A 20,195-nucleotide genomic window follows, 5' to 3' on the forward strand; every position below is an offset into this window, starting at 1 on the left:
GAAGGGTTGTATCTGCATGTAAAGGTGCACATTCTGATATCTACCTGTTTATAAGTTCAACACTGAACTGTTGCAGACACGTGGACAGAGGATTGTTCAAACCCAAAGTGTTGCCAGAGAGAAGTTTTCAGGAGTTTAAGAGTTGCTTATTGAAAAACATGATCCTACAGAGACCTGAAAATAAATCTCTGGTTCCCTGGTCTAAGCTTGGAGAAGAATCTGGTCTGAACTGGGCAGATTTCCGATCTTTACTCAGAGGGTCTCTGGTGTGAACTGAGAAGTTCAAGTCTGAACTAGTGAGGAATCTTTGGTCTGAACTTGTAGTTTGTAGTTTGAACTGGAAGTGATTCGGTCCTGAAACTGGAGAGGACTCTGGGTGTGAGCTGGGAGAGTCTTATCATATGTGGACAAGGGGGTAGGGCTGGAGAAGAATGAGGGGTCTGCAGATGCCTGGTCGTCAAAGCTACACCGTCTGTATCTACGATTAAAGACTCAGCTGAGATGAGCCTCATCATTGTGTTTCTACAGAGTTATCTGTATGTGGAAGCTGCTGACCGACGAGTTCACTCTTTAAGTACGCTTCAAACAAACACAGCAGTGTGAAAAGTTACTCTGCACAAAGTGAGAGACTTCCAACAACAGTCCTTACACCTGTGAAAAGACTGCTACAGATTGATACTTGTAAGAACCATCAGTCCAGGACGGCTGAGCACAGACACTGAAACCTGCTGAGTCGGACTGTATCGGATTGTTGGAGGGACAAGACGAGCTCTAGTGCTGACTGTTTGTAAGATCCTGAAAAGGCAGAGACGACACAAACAGGAGGAGATGTTGAGTCTCTGAATGAGCTGAGTTGACTCTTCTTAGACAACCAGCGACATCCATGTGTAGGCACTTTAATGATCTATAACTTAATCATCTATAACTTTAAGCCTGATAGAATTAAAAGGGAGACTTGTGTAAAACTCAGTCCAGCACAGTTTTGAGTGAAGTCAGCTTTAGAGAGCAGGATAGATGATTGTACCAGCCTGTAAACATGCAGACTTTTAGGCCACCATTGGCCTAGTGGTCTATGCAGAGGCTATAGCCCCTCTTGTTGCAGCAGTCTCAGGTTTGACTCCTGACCTCTAACATTTGCTGCATGTCTTCCCCCGCTCACTGCTCCCCTCATGTCCTGTCTCTCTCCAGCTGTCCTCTCCCGTAAAGTCAAGATTGACCAAAAACACAGCTTTAAAAGAAAAACAAAAACATGCAGCCTTCTGACGTGAAGTTGAGGATTTGAATGTGGAGCCTGGATGGGTTGACTGTCTTCAGAGCCAGCTTCAAGTGACCGTTTGAGCTCCAGCAGCCGTAGATTTTGACACTCCCATGTTGGCTTTTCTTTGCCCCAGAGGTGGTACTAAAAAAACACTCCAGTGTTTGTCTCTCAGTGGATGACTGTGTATTTATATCTGCTGCATTGTAGATAACTGGGAGTATTGACTCTCATTTACAGCCACAGTGCTACCTAGCATCAGGAAGTGCTGCTGATAAAGGATACTCTCACTCCAAAGCCCCAACACTATCTGTGATAACAGCGGCCTCACCAAATGTTAACAAGCAGATGAAAACAGACTTTGCATGCCAAGTGGTCACTTTGCTCTGATGAAGACTGCACCAGTCTGAAATCAGATGGACCTGCAAGACAGCAAAATTAAAAACCTGCTGAGCCTTTTTTTTTTTAAAGTTATGTTTTTGGCCTTTTTGCCTTTATTAGATAGTACAGCTGAAGAGAGACAGGAAATGTGGGGAGTAGAGAGTGGGGGAAGACATGCAGGAAATGGTCGACTGGCCGGGAATCGAACCGGTGACCCCTGCGACGAGGACTGCAGCCTCTGTACATGGGGTGCTTATACCGCTAGGCCACCAGCAACCCCAAAACCTGCTGAGCCTTGAGGCTGCGGAAAGCAGCAACATGACATGGATCAGTGAAACCGTCTCTCAAGAGAGGTGCAAGTTGCTTTTCAGGGAATTCCTGCAAATTCAACCATGACCATGCCATTTTGGCCAAACTGTAACTTTTCTGCAGAGTTGACCAATCACACTCCCTCTGTTACTGTGAAGGAGTAGCTTTTACTTTTGAGTGTTTTTTTTAAGTCAGCACCTTTGCTAAAGATTGTACTTCTCTACATGTGACATTGTATCCATCACTTAGAATGAAAAGCAAAAATGGATACACGCTTTGCATCAACTGCCTCACTGCCAGCTGATTGGCTGACGTCCACCATCTGACCGTGAGGTGAACCAGCATGATAGCCTGTTCTAGCTGCACCAAGCAGCAACCTCCGGTCTAAAAATATGAGTCAATGCGGAAGTGTTAAAAGCTGCAGTTCATCGAGGATCCGCTTGAGGCTGGCTCCGGAAGTACCGGAAGTCACATACACATGAACGGGGAAAAGACGATCTTTGCAGCATTAATAAACATGTTTACAGCCTGGTACAAAAGATGCGTGTAGTGGTCTGAATAGCTATTTTCTCGACGTCCTCTCACTGTGAGGGGGGTGAATTTTTTTCTAATTCGGCAATTTCGAAGATATTGAGATTACCAGTCTTCCAATGAGAGGCACAGCTGCCTGTGGGAACACTGCAGCCGTTGGCTAGGAGGCTCAAAGCCCGCCTCTTTACGTCACACTGGCTCCACAGAAGCAATATGGCTGCCGCAGCCGATTGGTCTCAAAACAGCTCTTCAGGAACAGATGGGTGACGTCACGGATACTACGTCCATATTTTTTTTACAGTCTATGAGCTGCACTAGTGCAGTATTTCAGTGCCCAACAGAGGCAGGTTGTTAAATCAAACTTTCAAAACAACTCAAGAAGCTTGTGTAGTGTATCAGTTCATACATTTCATTGAATAAAACCTTTGATTCAATGCGATCTCCAATTTGCTGCACCTTAAAAGCAGACTGACTTCTCAGGAGTGCCCTTTAATTGAGGTATGGTTGCTGTTGGTTGAATATAATAATAATGATAATAATAATAATAATAATAATAATAATAATAATATGATCTTTATTTATAGAGCACTTTTCAAAAACTATGTTACAAAGTGCTTTACAATGCCTCAAAGGACATGTGCATTTTACATTTTAAAAGACCATACAGTTAGTGTAAGTGTCATTACAATTAAAAGAATATAAAATCATGAAAATAAAATAAAAACAAGATAAAACAAAAGAAAAGCAGCACTCTGTGCAACACACTTTGATCAAATAAAATCAGGAAATGCTCTCCGATAAAAGTCTGTGTTGAGCAATAACTTTAAAGAGAGCACAGATACCACCAACCTAATTTCCATGGGCAGATCATTCCACAGCTATGGGGCCGGACCGAAAACGCCTTGTCCCCCCTTGCTTTAAAAGTAACTAATCAAATCTTAAAATCAATTCTAAAACATACTGGCAATGTAGAGAAGCTAAAACAGGCGTGACGTGGTCATATTTATATTTCTTGGTTCTAGATAAAAGCCTGGCAGCTGAGCTCTGGACTATCTGTAGTCTGTTGAGGGATTTTTGGTTCAGACAAACAAAAAGGCTGTTGTAGTAATCTAGCTGTGTTGATATAAAAACATCTAAAATCATCTCAGTGTCTGTAAAAGTAAAAAAAAAAAAAAAAAAGACAACTTGAAGACTACTTCCTCTAAAACTAAAGACTGTTGAGTCTATTGACCAAGAACAGTCTTTGTTTTAAATGTGCATCAGTGCTGATCTCAGATTACCATATATAATAAGAGAAATGATGATTCTATGTCTTTCTCATTTTAACAGTAGCATTATAAAAGCACAGCACCCCAAATGAAAAGTGGATCTGTTTAAATATAAAGGAATGTTTCTTCTATTCATAGTTTGAGAACATTGAAATGGGAAAGTAGTTTTCAATTGATTTTTTGTTCCTTTAACTTTTCATTTTGATGTAAAAATCTGAAAGAAGTGACGTTTATGACAAACAGCTCACTCAGTCAATACATGGCTTATAGTGGAGTGTTGGTCCCAGGAGCTCAAATCATGTGTTGCACAAAATATAAACCTCCAAACACTTCAGCGAGCAGCTACAGTTGGTGTCTGGTCTGACTTTGCTGGACTTCAGTGGCCCTGTGATGTGAAGATGAAACCATGTATCATGCAGATTCTTGTTGACAGCACATTAAGATCTAGTGTTTCCTCCTCACTAGTGATGACTGTCTATTTGGATCTTATGTCTCTGTTTCATTACAGATGAAGGTTTAATGTTTGTTTTACATAACAGTACTCTGAGATCTGGTGTTTGTTTTAGTTAGTTTTTGGCCACACCTATTAATTATTGAATTCAGGTGTTTAAATCCGGCCTCTTATCTCCAGTGAAAGGAGATCTTAATGCTTCAGCGTGCATAGACATTTTAGACAATGCTCTGCTTCAACAGTTTGAGGAAAGCCCTTTCTATTCCAACATGACTGTGTGCCTCAGTGAACAGAGCCCTGACCTCAACCCCATCCAGCACCTTTGGGATGAACTGGAACAGAGATTGTGAGCCGGGCCTTCTCGTCCAGCACCAGAGCCTGACCTCATAAACTCTCTACAGAATGAACAGACACAGAAACACTTTAAACATCTGTGGAAAGACTTCAAGAAGAGGGGAAGCTGTTGGAGCTGCAAAAGGGAACAACTCCATTTTAAAGTATATGAATACAAAGTCATCACAGTCCTCGTTGGTGTGACTGTCAGGCGTCTGAATACTTTTGTCCTTATGGCCAAATTCCACCAAATCCGTGTCTGGTCCGTCTCCGATCCATCAGGGCACCAGATCTGATAGGTTTCTATTCTAGTCAACGTGTTAGACGCACGACGCATCAATCTCAACAGAGCAGATGGAGCGGGACAGGAAGTCAGGCACCAAAACAAAATGAAAACATCTGGTTAATTTTCAGAATAAAACACTCTGTGTTATCACCAGATCGTATTTCACTTAACTACAACAACAAACCGTCATGATGAGCGGAGCCAGGCCTGGAGTCAACAGGTCAGAGGTTTTCAGAGGACCAGAAAGACAACATGGATGAGGAGAGGAGGAGGAGAATCCTTGATTCAGTGATTACTGTGGGAAAACCTTGATCACATGACTCCAGCTGAGATTTAGTTCTTGTCTCAGTATAGCTGAAAATAAAATCCTGTTGTTCTTAATAAAGATGATGAAACATGGAGATCCAGGGTCTATTCCATTATAAACAAAAGTATATTGAGATCTGCTGATATATTAAAGTCCAGTATTCCTGGAGCATCTGGAGCTAGATGATCCTCTGCCTCGTTGAGATAATCGGTGTGCACAACTCTCTGTTCCTGTCTGAATATTGAGATCTTTTTTGCTTCCCTTTGATGACAGCGTCTTTAAATCCAATGTTTCTGCCGCCTGTAGCTTCAGCACGTTGAGTGTCAGTGTGGTCCCTGATATTGAGATTCAGTGTCTCCTCCTCCTTACAGATGACAGCATGTCTGGAGCGAGTGTCTCTGATGTCAACGACCGTCTCTCTGCTCTGGAGCTTCGGGTCCAGCAGCAGGAAGATGAGTTGACTGTGATGAAAGCTGCTCTCGCTGACGTCCTTCGCCGCCTCGCCGCCTCTGAAGTCTCCGCTTCCTCTTCAACCAAGAAACAGCATGGAGGGAAAGGTAACGTTGGAATACATAATGCGTCTTTTCATCTCAACAGATCATCTTTGTGTTGTGTTGATGTAACAAAGAGGTTTAGAGCTAACAGCAGAGTTCTTCCCCGCAGGAGGAGCACCAATGCGGGAAGCCTACTCCATGTCCTGTATCGCTAACGGAGGAAACTCTGGAAGAAAGAGAGAGTCCACCTCCGTCACGAGGAAGGAGACTCTGTCATCTGCCGCTAAGAGGTTAAACACACACACACTCGATGATAAATGTGTATCTGCTCTGGGTCTCTCCTCTCTGTTGACGGTTGTTGATTCGTCCTCACATTCTTTGATTCCAGCCTCCTACAGATCTGGTCTGATAAATGTTAATGATTCAGTCTGGATCCTGCTGCTTGTTTTCATCATTATTGAAATAAATCAGGGACGTGCAGCAGCCCGAGGACCTCTAACACAATAGAGTGAAGGAGTAATATCATGTTCCCCATGTGGAGGGAAACAGTGGATTATTAGAATGAGTAGAGTGGGTGTGTTGTGGCCTCACACAGTCCTGGTTTTGTCCACAGTGGAGGAGACAGGAAGGAGGAGGTCAGCAGCCAGCGGTCTCAGATGGATTTTGGTGGTTTGAGTCCCTACAGTAGACATAGTAGAGTTAGTAGAAGTAAAGTAGAAGCAGTAGAATCAGCATTAAAGCAGTAGAGACGGTGCGCTCAGTGGTCTGTGGTGTCATACGGTCCTGGTTTCATCCACAGTGGAACGGACAAGAAGAAGGACAGCAGCAGCCAGCGGTCTCAGATGGACGAGATCCAGGAACGTGAGGAGACTCCTCGCCTAAAGAACTCATCCCCCTCTCCCTCTCCCCCGTCCCCCCACCCTCCCCAGACCCCCCAGACCCCCGTGAATCCCCAACCGCAGAGAACGGCCCAGTGTGCTGACACCAGTAAAGGCCACACCCCTCCCAAAAGGTTTTACTTTGTATTCTGTCGGCTGGATCTAACCCTTCTTTCCGCTGACGCTGCTCTGACATCTCTCTGCCTTTGGTTACTAACTGCACCCCTGAGGACCCACAGTCCTCCCTGCTCTGCCAGAACCGTATCAGAAGACCAGGATACATAAAGGTGCTCCTGACATCCTAAATAACCAGATAATCAGGTGACGGCAGACAGAGAGACACCTTGCAGGACTGTGGCTCCTCAGATGTAGGCCTGAATAACTTTTGAAACCTCCTGGAGAGCCGATAGACTCTTGACACTTCCTGGAGTCTCCTCAGATCTCCTGCAGATCTGAGAGTCTCAAGGAAATACAATAGTCTTCTCAGGCCTCCTGGACATCTGAGGAGACTCCCGGAGACTCCTGGAATCTCCTCAGATGTCCAAAAGATAATTGAGTGTTCAGGAACTCTGAGGCAACTTGAAGATCATAGAGTTTCCTGGAGGTCCTGGAGTCCTCTCAGACCTCTTGGAGATCATAGTCTCTCCTCACACCACATGGAGGTGTAAACTTTTCTGGTTGAAAGCTCAGACTCTGCTTTGTGTGTGTATGTGTTTTACTCTCCAGTCTTTTATGATCCTCCTCCTCTGATCCTCCTCTTCTCTAACTGCGAGGCCTCCTGGAGATCACAGAGTCTCCTCAGGCCTCCTGGCTCCTCTGTAACCGATAGAAAGCTTTGGCTGGGCTGCAAGTGGTTTTTAAAAACGGCTAACATTTTCTTCTCCCAGCTTCACCTCAGGAACGTATCTTTCTTCTCCTCCTCTTTCTATTCCCCCACTCTTCCCTCCTCCTCCTCCTCCTCCTCCTCATGCAGGCATCCTGCAGCCTGGGGCTTGATTTTATCCCAGCTCACTAACATCTTCCTGGGTCATATGTGTAACTTCTTCCTGCTGTGTTTGGTGTCTCTGGAGGATGAGAACGAGTCACTGAATGTTTAATGTTTAGACAGACTCTGAATATGCAGCCCTCAGTACCAAACACACACGCACACACGCAACTACACACACATGCACACACACGCACACACACACACACACACACACACACACACACAGCATCAACCAGTAGCATGATGAACTGCAGCAGCGTCTGAGTGAACAGTAATCTGTCTATCATGTTGAGAGAGATCTGACCCAGCTTACTGACCTATGATGAGATTTGACTGCCTCTGCTGGTCAGCCACATTAACTTTGCTCTGTCATTCTTCCTGTTTACCAGCAGGCATGTGCACAACATCACATGACAGAAGCTGATGCAAACAAATGGCTGATTGGTCGGTTATCTTATTTTGATGCATTTGAACATCTTCTCACCCGACTCCTCAGCGGTGGTCAGTTCTTAGTTGTGAAAACTTAATTCTAAGACTCTGAATATAAGATAAGATGAGATATTCCTTCATTCGTCCCACAACTTGGAAAGTGTTACTGCAGCAAAGTAGACAGTGGAAAGCAGTAAAGACTAGAGTAAACAAGAGCATATACATTTTTTTTAAAAATATTAGCAATTTAAAAAGTAAATTAGCATATCTTAAGAGATGTGTCTACAGAACTAAATAAGTAAATTTACAATATATTTACAAAACCAGAGGTACATTAAGAAATGTGCACAGAAGTAACAGGTGAATAAAAAACAACGTATAGAACTCAGAAGCTTTGTAGAAAATGTACTGCACATGTTATATGGGTGAAATGAAGAATAATAATTGCACGTTAATAAACAGACGGGGGAGATATTGCACTGAGTCCATTTTGGTGAGGTTATTGTTGTTGATTATAAAGTCTGACCACTGCAAGAAGAAAATACTTGCTGTATCTCTCTGTGAGACGGCGCGGGTGAAGAAGTCTGTATAATATAAACTTGTTTGTCAGCCACAAACTTAAAGTGAACACTTTAACTTCTCAATAAACCCTGTTTGATCAGATCATGAATCCTCCAGGAGGTTTCAGACGGGGATCGGTCTGATCAGTCTGATATTCTGAACACTATGCAATCTTTTTATTTATTATAGCTGCAAAGAGAGCCAGGTCCTTATGTCTGCAGAGTCTCTGCAGTCGGCATGAAGTCAGACGTTTATTTCAGACGCTGAATGCATCATCAATAACGCAACACAACAAAACTCATCAGAGATCAGTCTACATCTAGATCATATCAGTGACTTCTTCTTCCTCCTCCTTATCGTCACTGTCATCGTCTTCCTGAGGTTACAGCACGACTAAGATATTGTGTGTGTGTGTGTGTGTGTGTGTGTGTGTTCTAGGGGACCAAGTGTGAAGAGGTCCACAGGCATGGAGCGCTCTCAAAGCAGCACCTGGGACTCTTCAGAGGAAACTAGGAACAAACTGGTGAAAGCTGCGTCCACTTCCAAACTGCTTTCTAAAGTGGCGAAGAACGCAGAGAGGTAACGTTACACTACGTGCATCCACTGTGGGCGTCTCTCAATCAGACGGTAGGCAGGTCCATCCTAGCTCCTGAGGCTCATATGTCGAAGTGTTCTTAAGGAAGATGCTGAACCCAAAGAGACTCCTGGGACAATAGGATCCTCTGCCATATGAGTAATAACTAATCCCATTCACAAGCATTCACATGCCCCTGGCTGAGCTATTGAAAGCATCCAGGGTTCAGAGTCTTTACTTTCTGGTTGAGAGACGACTGAATCGACAGTAACTTTGCTTTTGTTGTAGTTTTTGTCTTTTCTATTTTCATTGTTTTAATCAAATTGAACTGGTACTCTGTTTGATTTATTTAACAACACCAATTACAACACCTCTAAAGAAGTTGCGACAGGGACATGTTTTCCATAGTGTTGCATCACCTCTTCGTTGAACAACACTCTGTAAACGTTGGTGAACCCAGGAGACCAGTTTCTGAGTCTAGGTGAAATGTTCCCATTCTTACCTGATAGAGGATTTCAGCTGTTCAACAGTTCAGGCTCTTCTTTGTCGTTTTTTTCATGTCATGATTCACCCAAAATTTTCAATGGGTGATGGGGTCAGGACTGCATGCAGACCAGTTAAGCACCTGGACTCTTCTACTACAGAGCCATGATGTTGTAATACGTGCAGAATGTGGTTTGGCATTGTCTTTCTGAAATATGTAAGGTCTTTCTGAAGACGTCATCCTCTGGATGGTAGCATATGTTGCTCCTAAACCCGTATATATATTGTTCAACATTTCAAGCAGCGTCCAAATTTTCTCTAAGTTAGGATTGTGTTTTTCATTTCATGTATACAATGTTAAGTAGAACATGGTCTTATCAGGTGGTCGGTTTTTGGTTATACACTTGCACTGACCTATCCTGAAGGTTTCATGTCTCTAAAAATGGATTGATTGACTAATGGCTCGATCAACCTTCTAACACTGAGTCATTAACCCCGACTAAGTTCTTTGTTTTCTTCTCTTCTCTTTCAGACACAAAGACCTGGTAGTAAGTCAAGGTAAGTGCACAGGTATCCCCATCTTTATCTGGAAGGCACTGTGGTTGTCATCATCACTGTCATCTTCATCATCATCATCATCATGGTGTTAAAGCCAGACGACACTGCCTCTTAGGCTTGGTTTAGTTTGGATTCCTGATTTTTAATTTAGTCTCTCCTGTCATGACTCAAAGGCTGTGGTGGTGGTGATGATGATGATGATGATGATGATGATGATGATGATGATGATGATGATGATAATGATGATGGTGGTGGTGGCCCAGAGATCTGCCCAATGAAACGAGAATAGGATGTTTGACTTAAAGTTTATCAGAGTCACGTTTCATTAAAGTTCATCTCCAGCTTCATGATCGGGCTCCGAGCGGTGATCTATCTCCACACGAATATCTGAGTCAGAACACTTCAGACATTAATCTTCCTGTGATCAAGCATTGGTGTGCTTATAATGAGCTCTAAAGACTTTCAATATAAAGGAAAGGTTACTTGTAATGCAGACCTATAGAAGATCATCAGGCTGTATGATTTGATATGAACTAGATCAAATCATACAGCGTACTAGAACTCTGTGAGTGCAGTTGTTTCAGCATTCATGTCTTCAGCGTTGTAGAGAGAACTCCAGCTGAGCCAAAGAGAATGTCTGCGATGGTTCAAGTGAAGCTTTCATTTGATGCAGGGATGGAAAACCTGATCTCAGTGCTCCTCCATTTAACTATTGTAATGTTGTTTTTTATTGTTTTTATTGTTTAGTTTGTGTTAAAGTGGACTGTGTGGTCCTTCTTTGTCGTGTAGTCAGTATTGTTGTTGTTGTTTTTATCTTGTGTGTTTTTATTGTTATAGTTATTATTTGTGTTTGTAGATTTTTTGTGTTGTTGAGTGATCATGTCTTTGTCTCAAACCAGCTAAAATGTCAACCCGAGAGAAAAACAGCCTAGCTGGTAAGTCCTGAAGTGTTGTCAGAGTAAGCTTGCAGGCTAACAACGCGCTAACAACGAGCTAACGAGGGCGGACGCCGCTGATTGCCTCCTGTTTGTGCTCTGAAACAATCTCATCTCTCTGTCTCTCTCTGCTTACATCGTCAGCCTCGCTCACTCAACTGCTCTAGCTCTCCTTCAGACTGATCAGGTGATGTCACACCTGACTGTGGCTCCGCCCCCTGCTCTCCTTTACCTCCATTTAAGGCGGAACAGGTGCTACCTGAAAATGCATTTAAGCCCAACTAATGACACAAACAGAAGCCCTGCCCTCCACTTAAATGTTCACCCTGTAATTGGATGATGCCATCACTCTTTGATTGATGATAATTAATTGTAATTAAAAGTAATGTTCATGTTTGTATCCTTTTTGAGGAGGTAAACAAAGACAGGGCAGGTGTTTCCGTCTGATCCGCTTCAATTGCTTCACCTGCTTCACCTGAATGTCATCAGTGCTGCCTCTCCTGTCCCTCACCGGCCCTTTACTTCTCCCTCACCTGTCTTTCACCTGTTCTTCAGCGTCCCCTGATTGATCCCCCCCTCTTTCCCACCCGTCTGTGTGACTGATCGTTGATGTTTTTGGATTCATACTTTGATTTGAGGAACCTTTGAGCACACTTATTGTTTTTCAACCTTTAATATTACACTTCCTGTCGGTGTTCACCTTATCTGTTGTTTATTTAAGTAATATGAACACATTAAAAAATAAATATCAGTCATTGATGGATGATATCTGAAAAGGTTCCACTTATAGAGCTGTGTGTAGATCTCTCTCCATCGACATGTCCTCACCTCTGTCTGTCTGTGTGCCTCCACAGAGGGAAACCTAAAGATGTTCATGCGTGGTCGACCGATCACCATGTTCATCCCTTCAGATGTGGAGAACTACGACGATGTTCGGACAGAGCTTCCCCCAGAAAGACTCAAGCTGGAATGGGTGTATCCTTCACTGTGTGTCACAGGACACGTTTACTTTGAGTCAGAGAAACTCTTGACGTGTTGCCCATGAATGTTTTTTTAAAGTTATATTTTTGTGAGCTTTTTTGCCTTTTATTCGATAGGACAGCTGAAGAGAGACAGGAAATGTGGTCAGTGGAGAGCGGGGGAAGACATGCAGGAAATGGAAATTGTGGCGGGGAATCAAGCCTGTGACCCCTGCAACAAGGACTGTAGCATCTGTATGTGGGGCGCTTAGACCCCTAGGCCACCAGCGCCCCGATCATGAATGATTAATATACGATACATTAAACACAACAAAATGATTTACCTTGTTTGACCTTTTACAAGTGAAATGAGTCTGCCTCAAAAGCTCTGGAAAATGAAACGCACATACAGCTGTTGATTCTATTTCCCATAGCCACCTGCAAACCATATATTATCCTGCTTATTACCCGGCTACTAACTCAAGATACAAACACGTTGGTAAAAAATATGAATTAAAGATTATTTTATTGATTTAAATGATTTATGAGTACAGTTTTTAAAAATAGTCCCAGTGATTCCTCGTCAGTGATCGTTCCATGGTGATGGATTCTTCTCTGCCTGTTGCGGTGGATTGAACATGAAACTGTCTTCATTCAGCTCTCCTTCTTCTCTGAGCTCTGTGGTTCACACACCTTTAAAAAGAAACTAATGTCACAACTTTGAACTCTGCTGCCATCATCACCACCGCTCATGGTTTAAGTTTCTTTGTAGAGATCACTAACCTAAAGTTTCTCTCACCTGCTCCGCTCCTTCATCATATTGATGGACAGGATCCAAGATGAAAATGTGCGTAGCTTGCTGATTTAGCATGCTAACTGAAGCTAACGTTTTAGCCACATTGTTTTGATGCTAACAGAAGCTAACGGTTTTACCTCACCTTACGGTCTATGGTGTCAACAAGCAGAAGCTAAATGTGTCTGAACTCTTTCTGTGGATTGATATGACATGAGGTGAGATCAGTTTGTCTCTGGTGTTTCTCATGTTAGTGAAAGTTAATAACCGTTGTCAAAGGGTTATGACCAATCAGAATTAAGCATCTTACACAGTCGAGAGATCAGTAAGAGAAACGTTGAATGAATGATTGCAGTCAGATGAGTGGATGATGCTTTATATTTTAAAGATCCCATGTGAAGCTGTACATTGAGTAGCGTCCGTGTTAGTACTCTGTCCAGCTCTCTCGAACAGAGCCAATGTCCACGTCCCTTTGGGTAAACCCTCATGAGATAGACCCTTAAGATGGATTTAAAGTTTTTTCAGGGTGTTTTCTGGACGTTCTCCTTGACCACCTGCAGTTATGGTTACCGTGGCAGAGACTGCAGAGCTAACGTCTACCTCCTTCCAACCGGAGAGATTGTTTACTTCATTGCCTCCGTCGTCGTTCTGTTTAACTACGAGGAGCGAACTCAGAGACATTACCTCGGACACACAGACTGCGTCAAGTGGTGAGAAAACACACACACAGATAGTCAGCTGCTCTGTACTCCGCTGATTTGTGATGACAAGTCTCTGACATCGTCTTTTTGTTCCTGTCTTTCAGTCTCGCCATCCATCCTGATAAGATCCGGATCGCTACAGGACAGATTGCAGGAGTGGATAAAGATGGACGGGTGAGGACTTAATCATATCTGCAGTTTGGTTATTTTTAACACACATTTTAACTCGCAAGAGAAGACGTCTGAAAACAAGAATGATGTGAATTCTTTATATTTTCTGTGCCTCTCATTTATCTGCGTTCTTCTAAAACTGTACTTCTGTCGGTGCTACCAGGCGCTGCAGCCCCATGTTCGTATCTGGGACAGCGTCAGTCTGTCGACTCTGCAGGTTATTGGTTTGGGAACATTCGAGCGAGGGGTCGGCTCTTTGGCTTTCTCTAAAGCTGTGAGTATCACTTAGGTGTATCATGCATCACACTGCTCAAGACACTGCTGAACATTTTGATCACTGAAAACATGATGAGTATCCTGTGTGTAATGTTTCACTCTTCATCTCCTAATCTCTTCCTCACATCACGTACTTGTCTGCTCCTCAAATCATTCACTCTCTTCATCTATCTCACATCATGTCCTCGTCTCAGCCTCACATCATACCTCAGATCATGTCTCCGGTCTTCTTCTGATATCCGGTCTGAAATGTGTGTCCCTCTCTCAGGACTCTGGCCAGCACCTGAGTGTCATTGATGACTGTAATGATCACATGTTGACGGTTTGGGATTGGCAGAAGAAGTCGAAGATCGCTGAGATCAAGGTGAGCACTAAGTGTATAAACAATAAATCACATCACGCCACGTTGTGTTTGACATTCAGTCATCTAATGTTAGGTTCTAAAACATTTTTATTGTCATATTGAGTGAAAACATGTTTTAAGATACTACTGAAATGAAAAAGCATTGAACACTTGCTCTTAAAGACAACTGTTGTATCTGGTTCTTACTGGATCTGGTGAGTCCCTGTCTGGTTGCTGTCTGACTGAGTGAAACTGGCGTTTTGTTTCAGACCACAAATGAGGTGGTCCTGGCAGTGGAGTTTCACCCCACCGACGCAAACACCATTGTCACCTGTGGGAAGTCCCACATCTTCTTTTGGACCTGGTCTGGGAACTCACTGGCTCGTAAACAGGGGATCTTTGGGGTGAGGACTCATCTTTATTTTGAGTTTTAAAGTTATATCTTTGGGGCATTTTTGTCTTTATAGGACAGGACAGCTGAGGAGAGATAGGACATGTGGGGAGTAGAGAGCGGGGTAAAACATGCAGCAAATGATAGAGGTCATGGGTCCAAGCTTTTGCCTCTGTATGTGGGGCAAGTGCTAAATCTGCTAGATCAACGGCGCTGTCTTTATGCTAAAAGAGAAAGAAGCTGTTTTAATAAACTAAAATATTGGTTGCAAAAGAATAAATGAATAAATCCACACTGGTTAAACTTTGTTTTTAAACCCATAAATCCCAGTTTCTTGTCTTATTTTCAACTTTCTTTGAAAGTTTAGTCAGTCCTGATGACTTTTGAGTGTTAAAAATGTAATCAGTATTTTCTCTTTTCTATTTGGGGTTGTTTCTCTTCCAAAGGAAAACAAATAGACAATAATTATTGCATGAAAATCTCCATAAATTCACCCCCGCTGTGATCCCCAAACCAAACCTAGCCTCAGCCTCACCCTGACTCACCTCCAGGGACTACATATCAGCTGAAGCCACAGTCCTGAGGTGCTTTCATTGAGAGATAATGGTTGTGGGCGTGCAGAGAGCAGGATTAGGGGCTGATCTTCATGTATGTAGTTTCAGGTAGACTGCAAATTATGAAGGGTTTATTTCTTGCAGGGTGTTCATACTCAAACGTTTGGTTTGATGCTCAAAGTTTCTTTAAAACTCTGGTCTGATCACGCTTTACCTCTGTTCCTCGTCTTTCCACAGAAATACGAGAAGCCAAAGTTCATTCAGTGTCTGGCCTTCTTGAGTACTGGAGACATCCTGACTGGAGACTCTGGAGGAATCCTGCTGATCTGGACCAGGCACTTGGCTGACACTCCTACAGGGAAAGGACCCCGAGGTGAGGAGGACAATGAGACCTGGACTGTTTGTCTGTGTTGGTACTGAACACTCAGGGATGCCTTTTAAATATTAGAATGACACGATACTCGCCCCGTCAGTGGTTATCACATGGGGCGGCGGTGGCTCGGTGGAACAGTGGGTCTGTGGGTTTTGTTCCTGATCATCCTTGGGTTAGGGTTAACCCACACACTGCCCTGGTGGCGGTGTGTGGATGGGATTAGTCAATACTGATGGGCTCCTTGTGCACCATCAGTGTATGAATGTGGTATGAATGGAAGAACGTCACATGTGATGTATTAGAGCTTTGAGTGATCAGAAGACGAGAGGAAGAGCTTTATAAACACAGTCCATTTACCGTGTCGGCCTCTCAGCAAACACTTTGGCTTCCTCTGATTGCGGTGGCTCGATTCTGTCACTTGGTATAAATCACTTTAATGATGGCGGAGTTGAAAGCCCTGTGGTGCAGCTGACTGTAACGTTTTAGCTCTTTAAAATGAAAAAACAGGAGTTGAATGATAGCTGTGTTTCTGTTTGTGATGGTGCCATATTTCTGTCTTAGTTTTATGCTTTACTATCAGTTTAATGTTACCGTAACGCAGCAGTTTTGATGTTTTCAAAGAAGCAGGTTTTGATGGGCTAACTTCCAAAAATGTCTTTATGCTGACTTTGTGAATGTAAATCAGCTGAAGACGTTTTTAAAGTGCTTATTTTCAAAGAAGAATCTCTTATTGTACCGGTCTATGCTGTTATTATGTCAGAATCAGATTTTGTCTATTGGTGCATCCCTCACATTCTTTTGTGTCACATGGATACAAAGAAGGAACTGAATCCGGATCCTCTTGTCTCATGTTCTCAAAGATGGTTCCAGTGAAAACAGAAAATCATTTCAAACTGTCTTTGTCGTTGAAATGAAGTCGGTTTGTTAGTGTGAACACTTCGACTTCAGCTTCATGTAAATGTATTTATTGCTAGAATACAGACAGACCAGGGGAGTTGCTGTTGATTGATGACATATATGCTACCAGTCAAAAGTTTGGACACACCTTCTCATTCAATGTTTTTATTTATTTTAATTATTTCCAACATTGTAGATTAATACTGAATACATCAAAACTATGAAATAATCTGGTTTTGCCATAATCTGGATTACAACAGTAGTCAAATAGGGCTATCCATTGTGTACTAACCCTACCTCTGAACAACACAACTGATGGTCTCAAACACATTAAGAAGGCAAGTCATTCTACAAATGAACTCTTGACAAGGCTCCTGTTCATTAGAAACCATTCCAGGAGACCACTTCATGAAGCAGACTGAGAGAATACCAAGAGTGTGCAAAGCTGTCATGAAGGAAAAAGGGGGCTACTTTACAGAATCTAAAATATAAAACATATTCTGCTTTGTTTAACACTTTTTTGTTCATTCAATAATTCCATATATGTTCTTTCATAGTTTTGATGTCTTCAGTATTAATCTACAGTGTTTACAACCATTAAAATAAACACAAACCCTTGAATGAGAGGGTGTTTCCTAACTTTTGACTGGTAGTATAGAAATGATCATGCTGATTCTCAGCCGTAGAGATATCTCATTGTTGCCACACTGTGCTGAGCTCCTCAGTGTGCCTGCGTCAGTATAAACTGAGATGAGTTCATTCATTGATCGGGCTGTGATTGGAAATATAGGACTGCTTGAACCTTTAATTAAGTAAGTGAGAGAGCATGACGAACACACGACAGATCCATGTTCTTTCTGCTCATCCTGTCTATGAAACAGGTCTCCTCTCTGCTTGTGTATCACTCCTCTGAGTCCCCTTCTGCACCAAGTTGCCCAACACAAAGATGAAGTGCAGTATCTCAAACTGAACAAGAACAGGTCACAAGATGTCTTTTATTTTTGTGCACAGCCTGATGTTACAAAGAAAGAAAAGCAGTTTCACATGCTGGACACATGAGCACACACACTTCCGAACAAACGACTGTGTGTGTGGCAGAGACTCAGGCTGGTTAGAAACGTCACCTGCAGTCACATCCTGATCTCTTAATGACTGTTTCATCAACACAGCATCAGACTGAGTGGAAGCTGTGGGTAAAACTCCTGTAAACTCTGTTAATGCTGAAATCACTTTGACTCTTCAAAGACGTGTCATGCCTGTTGGCCCGGTTTAATTAATGGTTTTAGTGACATGTTGTCAGAGTGATTTAAGGAGCAGCCAGACGCTCATGCCAAGAGTTAAAGGTTTTTTCAGAGGAGTGCTGCATGCTGATCTGAGTTCATCCGGCTTCTGAAACATTGAGGTGTAACAGACTTGGAGTGATTCAGACGCAGTGTGTGTGAAACCTGGCAGCACATTTTTTCAAACAGGAAGTAAAAAAGAAACCTTTTTTCAGAGGAAACCTTACAAACAGGAAGTGTGTCTGTGAGATCTGCTGCCCCCTGCTGGCTTCTGCACTGAGGTCCAGTCTAAATACATGTGACATGTTTTTGATATTAAATCAGTAGAGTCCAATCGTCAGTTATATTAAATATGTGTTTAACATGTGAGACATGTTTCTGTGTTTGTGCAGCGTTCCAGATCAGCCGGCAGGTCAAGGCTCACGAGGGCAGCGTGTTCTGCATGTGTGAGATGAGGAGCGGCACTCTGCTGACGGGAGGAGGGAAGGACCGGAAAATCATCCTGTGGGACCACGAGCTGAGAGCTGACCGTGACATCGAGGTCACTAACATGCACACTCACACACAGCGATACAGAAACTTGAAGTGAGGTCACATGACTGATGTCGCGCTTGTGTCCGCAGATGCCGGATCAGTATGGAACCATCCGAGCGGTGTCTGAGGGGAAGGGGGACGAGTTTCTGGTCGGGACGTCTCGTAACTTCATACTGAGGGGGACCTTCAATGACGGCTTCCTGGTGGAGGTCCAGGTGAGACCACATGACTGATCATGACTCTGTAGAGACCTGATGTGTGAACAAACAGCTCAGGTGTCCCGTCATGGTCTGCCTTCTCAGTCCTCCTCAGATAAACCAAACAGGGATTTCTTTTTTTGTCTTCATGAATGGAGGTTTGTTCCTCCCTCTCTCAATGGCACATGGTTACAAAATGAAGAACACTAGTGACGTCCATGACAAACACTGGAAGGAAAATAGAGCTCCAAGTTTTTATAAAAAGCTGAAGAAGAGAAAAAAACACAGACACAAATCTCATGCATGGGCTTCCACCCTTATATCTTCACAACTTTAAAGCAGCAGTCAGTTGTAGATGGTAGAAATCTCCTGAACAGTAACATTAATAACAAAATAAAAACTACTAAACACAACTTCATCACATTAGTTAGATTGGATTGTCACTCCTTATAATTTATAAGAAGACAACACAACGCTCCACTGAGAGCTGTGGTGTGTTTTGATCTCCACTTTTAAAGGAGGCGGAGAATAAAAGATTCATAATGTAACTCAATATTTGTTCACCAAATCCCCCTTTGTGTTGTCTTTGGCAGAGAGTGTATTCTTCAGCCTTCATCCCCCTCTTTCTCTTTCCTACAGAAATGTGAAAACAATGGGTTTTATTCCCAGACTGGAGGAGTAGGGTTACTGAAAGTATGCATGTCATTAAATTCATCATGTGTTCCTCACAGCAATGTTGACTGCAGGAGGACCATGTTGGGTTGGACCTGCTGTCTGAATCCTTGCAGATTGAGTTGTGCAACATTTTGAATTTAATGTGAAATATTTGGTCAGAAAATGAAACAATAAGCTCAGTCAGATATTTAAATGCAGAAACTTTGGGGATTTGTGTTTCCAATTCAGAATAATCGGATAAAGTGCTCAAGGGTTGAAATGCAACTTATTTTGTGGCCTTAAAGTGTGATGAAACAAGCTAAGATTTTAATGATATACAGAAGGTCAGACAGTCACCTGCATACAGTGAAATAAAAGAACACGCTCTGGGACTGCAGTGCTTTCTGTGCTAGGGGTTTCTGTGATAAAGCAAAGAGCAGCAGGGACGAAACTGGGATGAGAACTAGGCTTCAGGGAGTTCTAGTAGAGTAGAGAGTGGAGGGTTTATTTTGTATTTAGCACATTCAACATTTAAAGATCTCATTCCAGTACCTATGGGAGTTTTCAGATGTCGTCGTTTTTGCATCTCTTGAAAGAGCAGCTGGAGAGGAAGTTGAATTGAAAGCAAAAGATATATGTAGCCAGTTTGATCCAGGTGAAGTGATTTTGAAATAACCTGTTCCAATCTAAGTGCAACCTGAGTTTAGCTACAGTATTTGTCTGAACTGGTGTTGGATTCCTGTGTGGTTAATACAGAAGTGAAATAAGAACAGATGTTGACATCTCTGAGTGAAACGTGTAGTATCTCTGTGTTGTGGTGTGTTCATGGTCTCAGTATTTTTATATTGTGATATTTACAGGGTCTCAGAATCTGTGTTGCTGTGTGTTCAGGGTCTCAGAATCTGTGTTGCGGTGTGTTCATGGTCTCAGTATTTTTATATTGTGATATTTACAGGGTCTCAGAATCTGTGTTGCGGTGTGTTCAGGGTCTCAGTATTTCTGTGTTGTGGTGTGTTCAGGGTCTCAGTACATTTGATTTGTAATAGGATCA

At 42.8% G+C, this 20,195-nt stretch overlaps 1 protein-coding gene across 4 annotated transcripts in view; it reads left to right on the top strand.

Moving 5' to 3' along the window:
• LOC117811224 (echinoderm microtubule-associated protein-like 4) overlaps window positions 1-20,195 on the top strand; it is a 31,922-nt gene that overhangs the window by 1,029 nt on the left and 10,698 nt on the right. Inside the window, exons 2-16 of one of the 4 annotated variants that reach the window (XM_034681379.1) lie at window positions 5,493-5,678; window positions 5,785-5,905; window positions 6,415-6,627; window positions 8,910-9,050; window positions 10,061-10,086; window positions 10,986-11,021; window positions 11,876-11,996; window positions 13,334-13,483; window positions 13,579-13,648; window positions 13,809-13,919; window positions 14,190-14,285; window positions 14,534-14,668; window positions 15,447-15,582; window positions 18,152-18,300; window positions 18,383-18,508. In XM_034681379.1, the coding sequence (XP_034537270.1) occupies window positions 5,493-5,678; window positions 5,785-5,905; window positions 6,415-6,627; window positions 8,910-9,050; window positions 10,061-10,086; window positions 10,986-11,021; window positions 11,876-11,996; window positions 13,334-13,483; window positions 13,579-13,648; window positions 13,809-13,919; window positions 14,190-14,285; window positions 14,534-14,668; window positions 15,447-15,582; window positions 18,152-18,300; window positions 18,383-18,508 (1,817 nt within the window). The remainder of the gene's footprint in view (window positions 1-5,492; window positions 5,679-5,784; window positions 5,906-6,414; window positions 6,628-8,909; window positions 9,051-10,060; window positions 10,087-10,985; window positions 11,022-11,875; window positions 11,997-13,333; window positions 13,484-13,578; window positions 13,649-13,808; window positions 13,920-14,189; window positions 14,286-14,533; window positions 14,669-15,446; window positions 15,583-18,151; window positions 18,301-18,382; window positions 18,509-20,195) is intronic. The other 3 variants (XM_034681380.1, XM_034681381.1, XM_034681382.1) reach the window with 3 other exon arrangements.

Source organism: Notolabrus celidotus, chromosome 4, assembly GCF_009762535.1.
Source record: "Notolabrus celidotus isolate fNotCel1 chromosome 4, fNotCel1.pri, whole genome shotgun sequence".
NCBI classification, from domain to species: domain Eukaryota; kingdom Metazoa; phylum Chordata; class Actinopteri; order Labriformes; family Labridae; genus Notolabrus; species Notolabrus celidotus.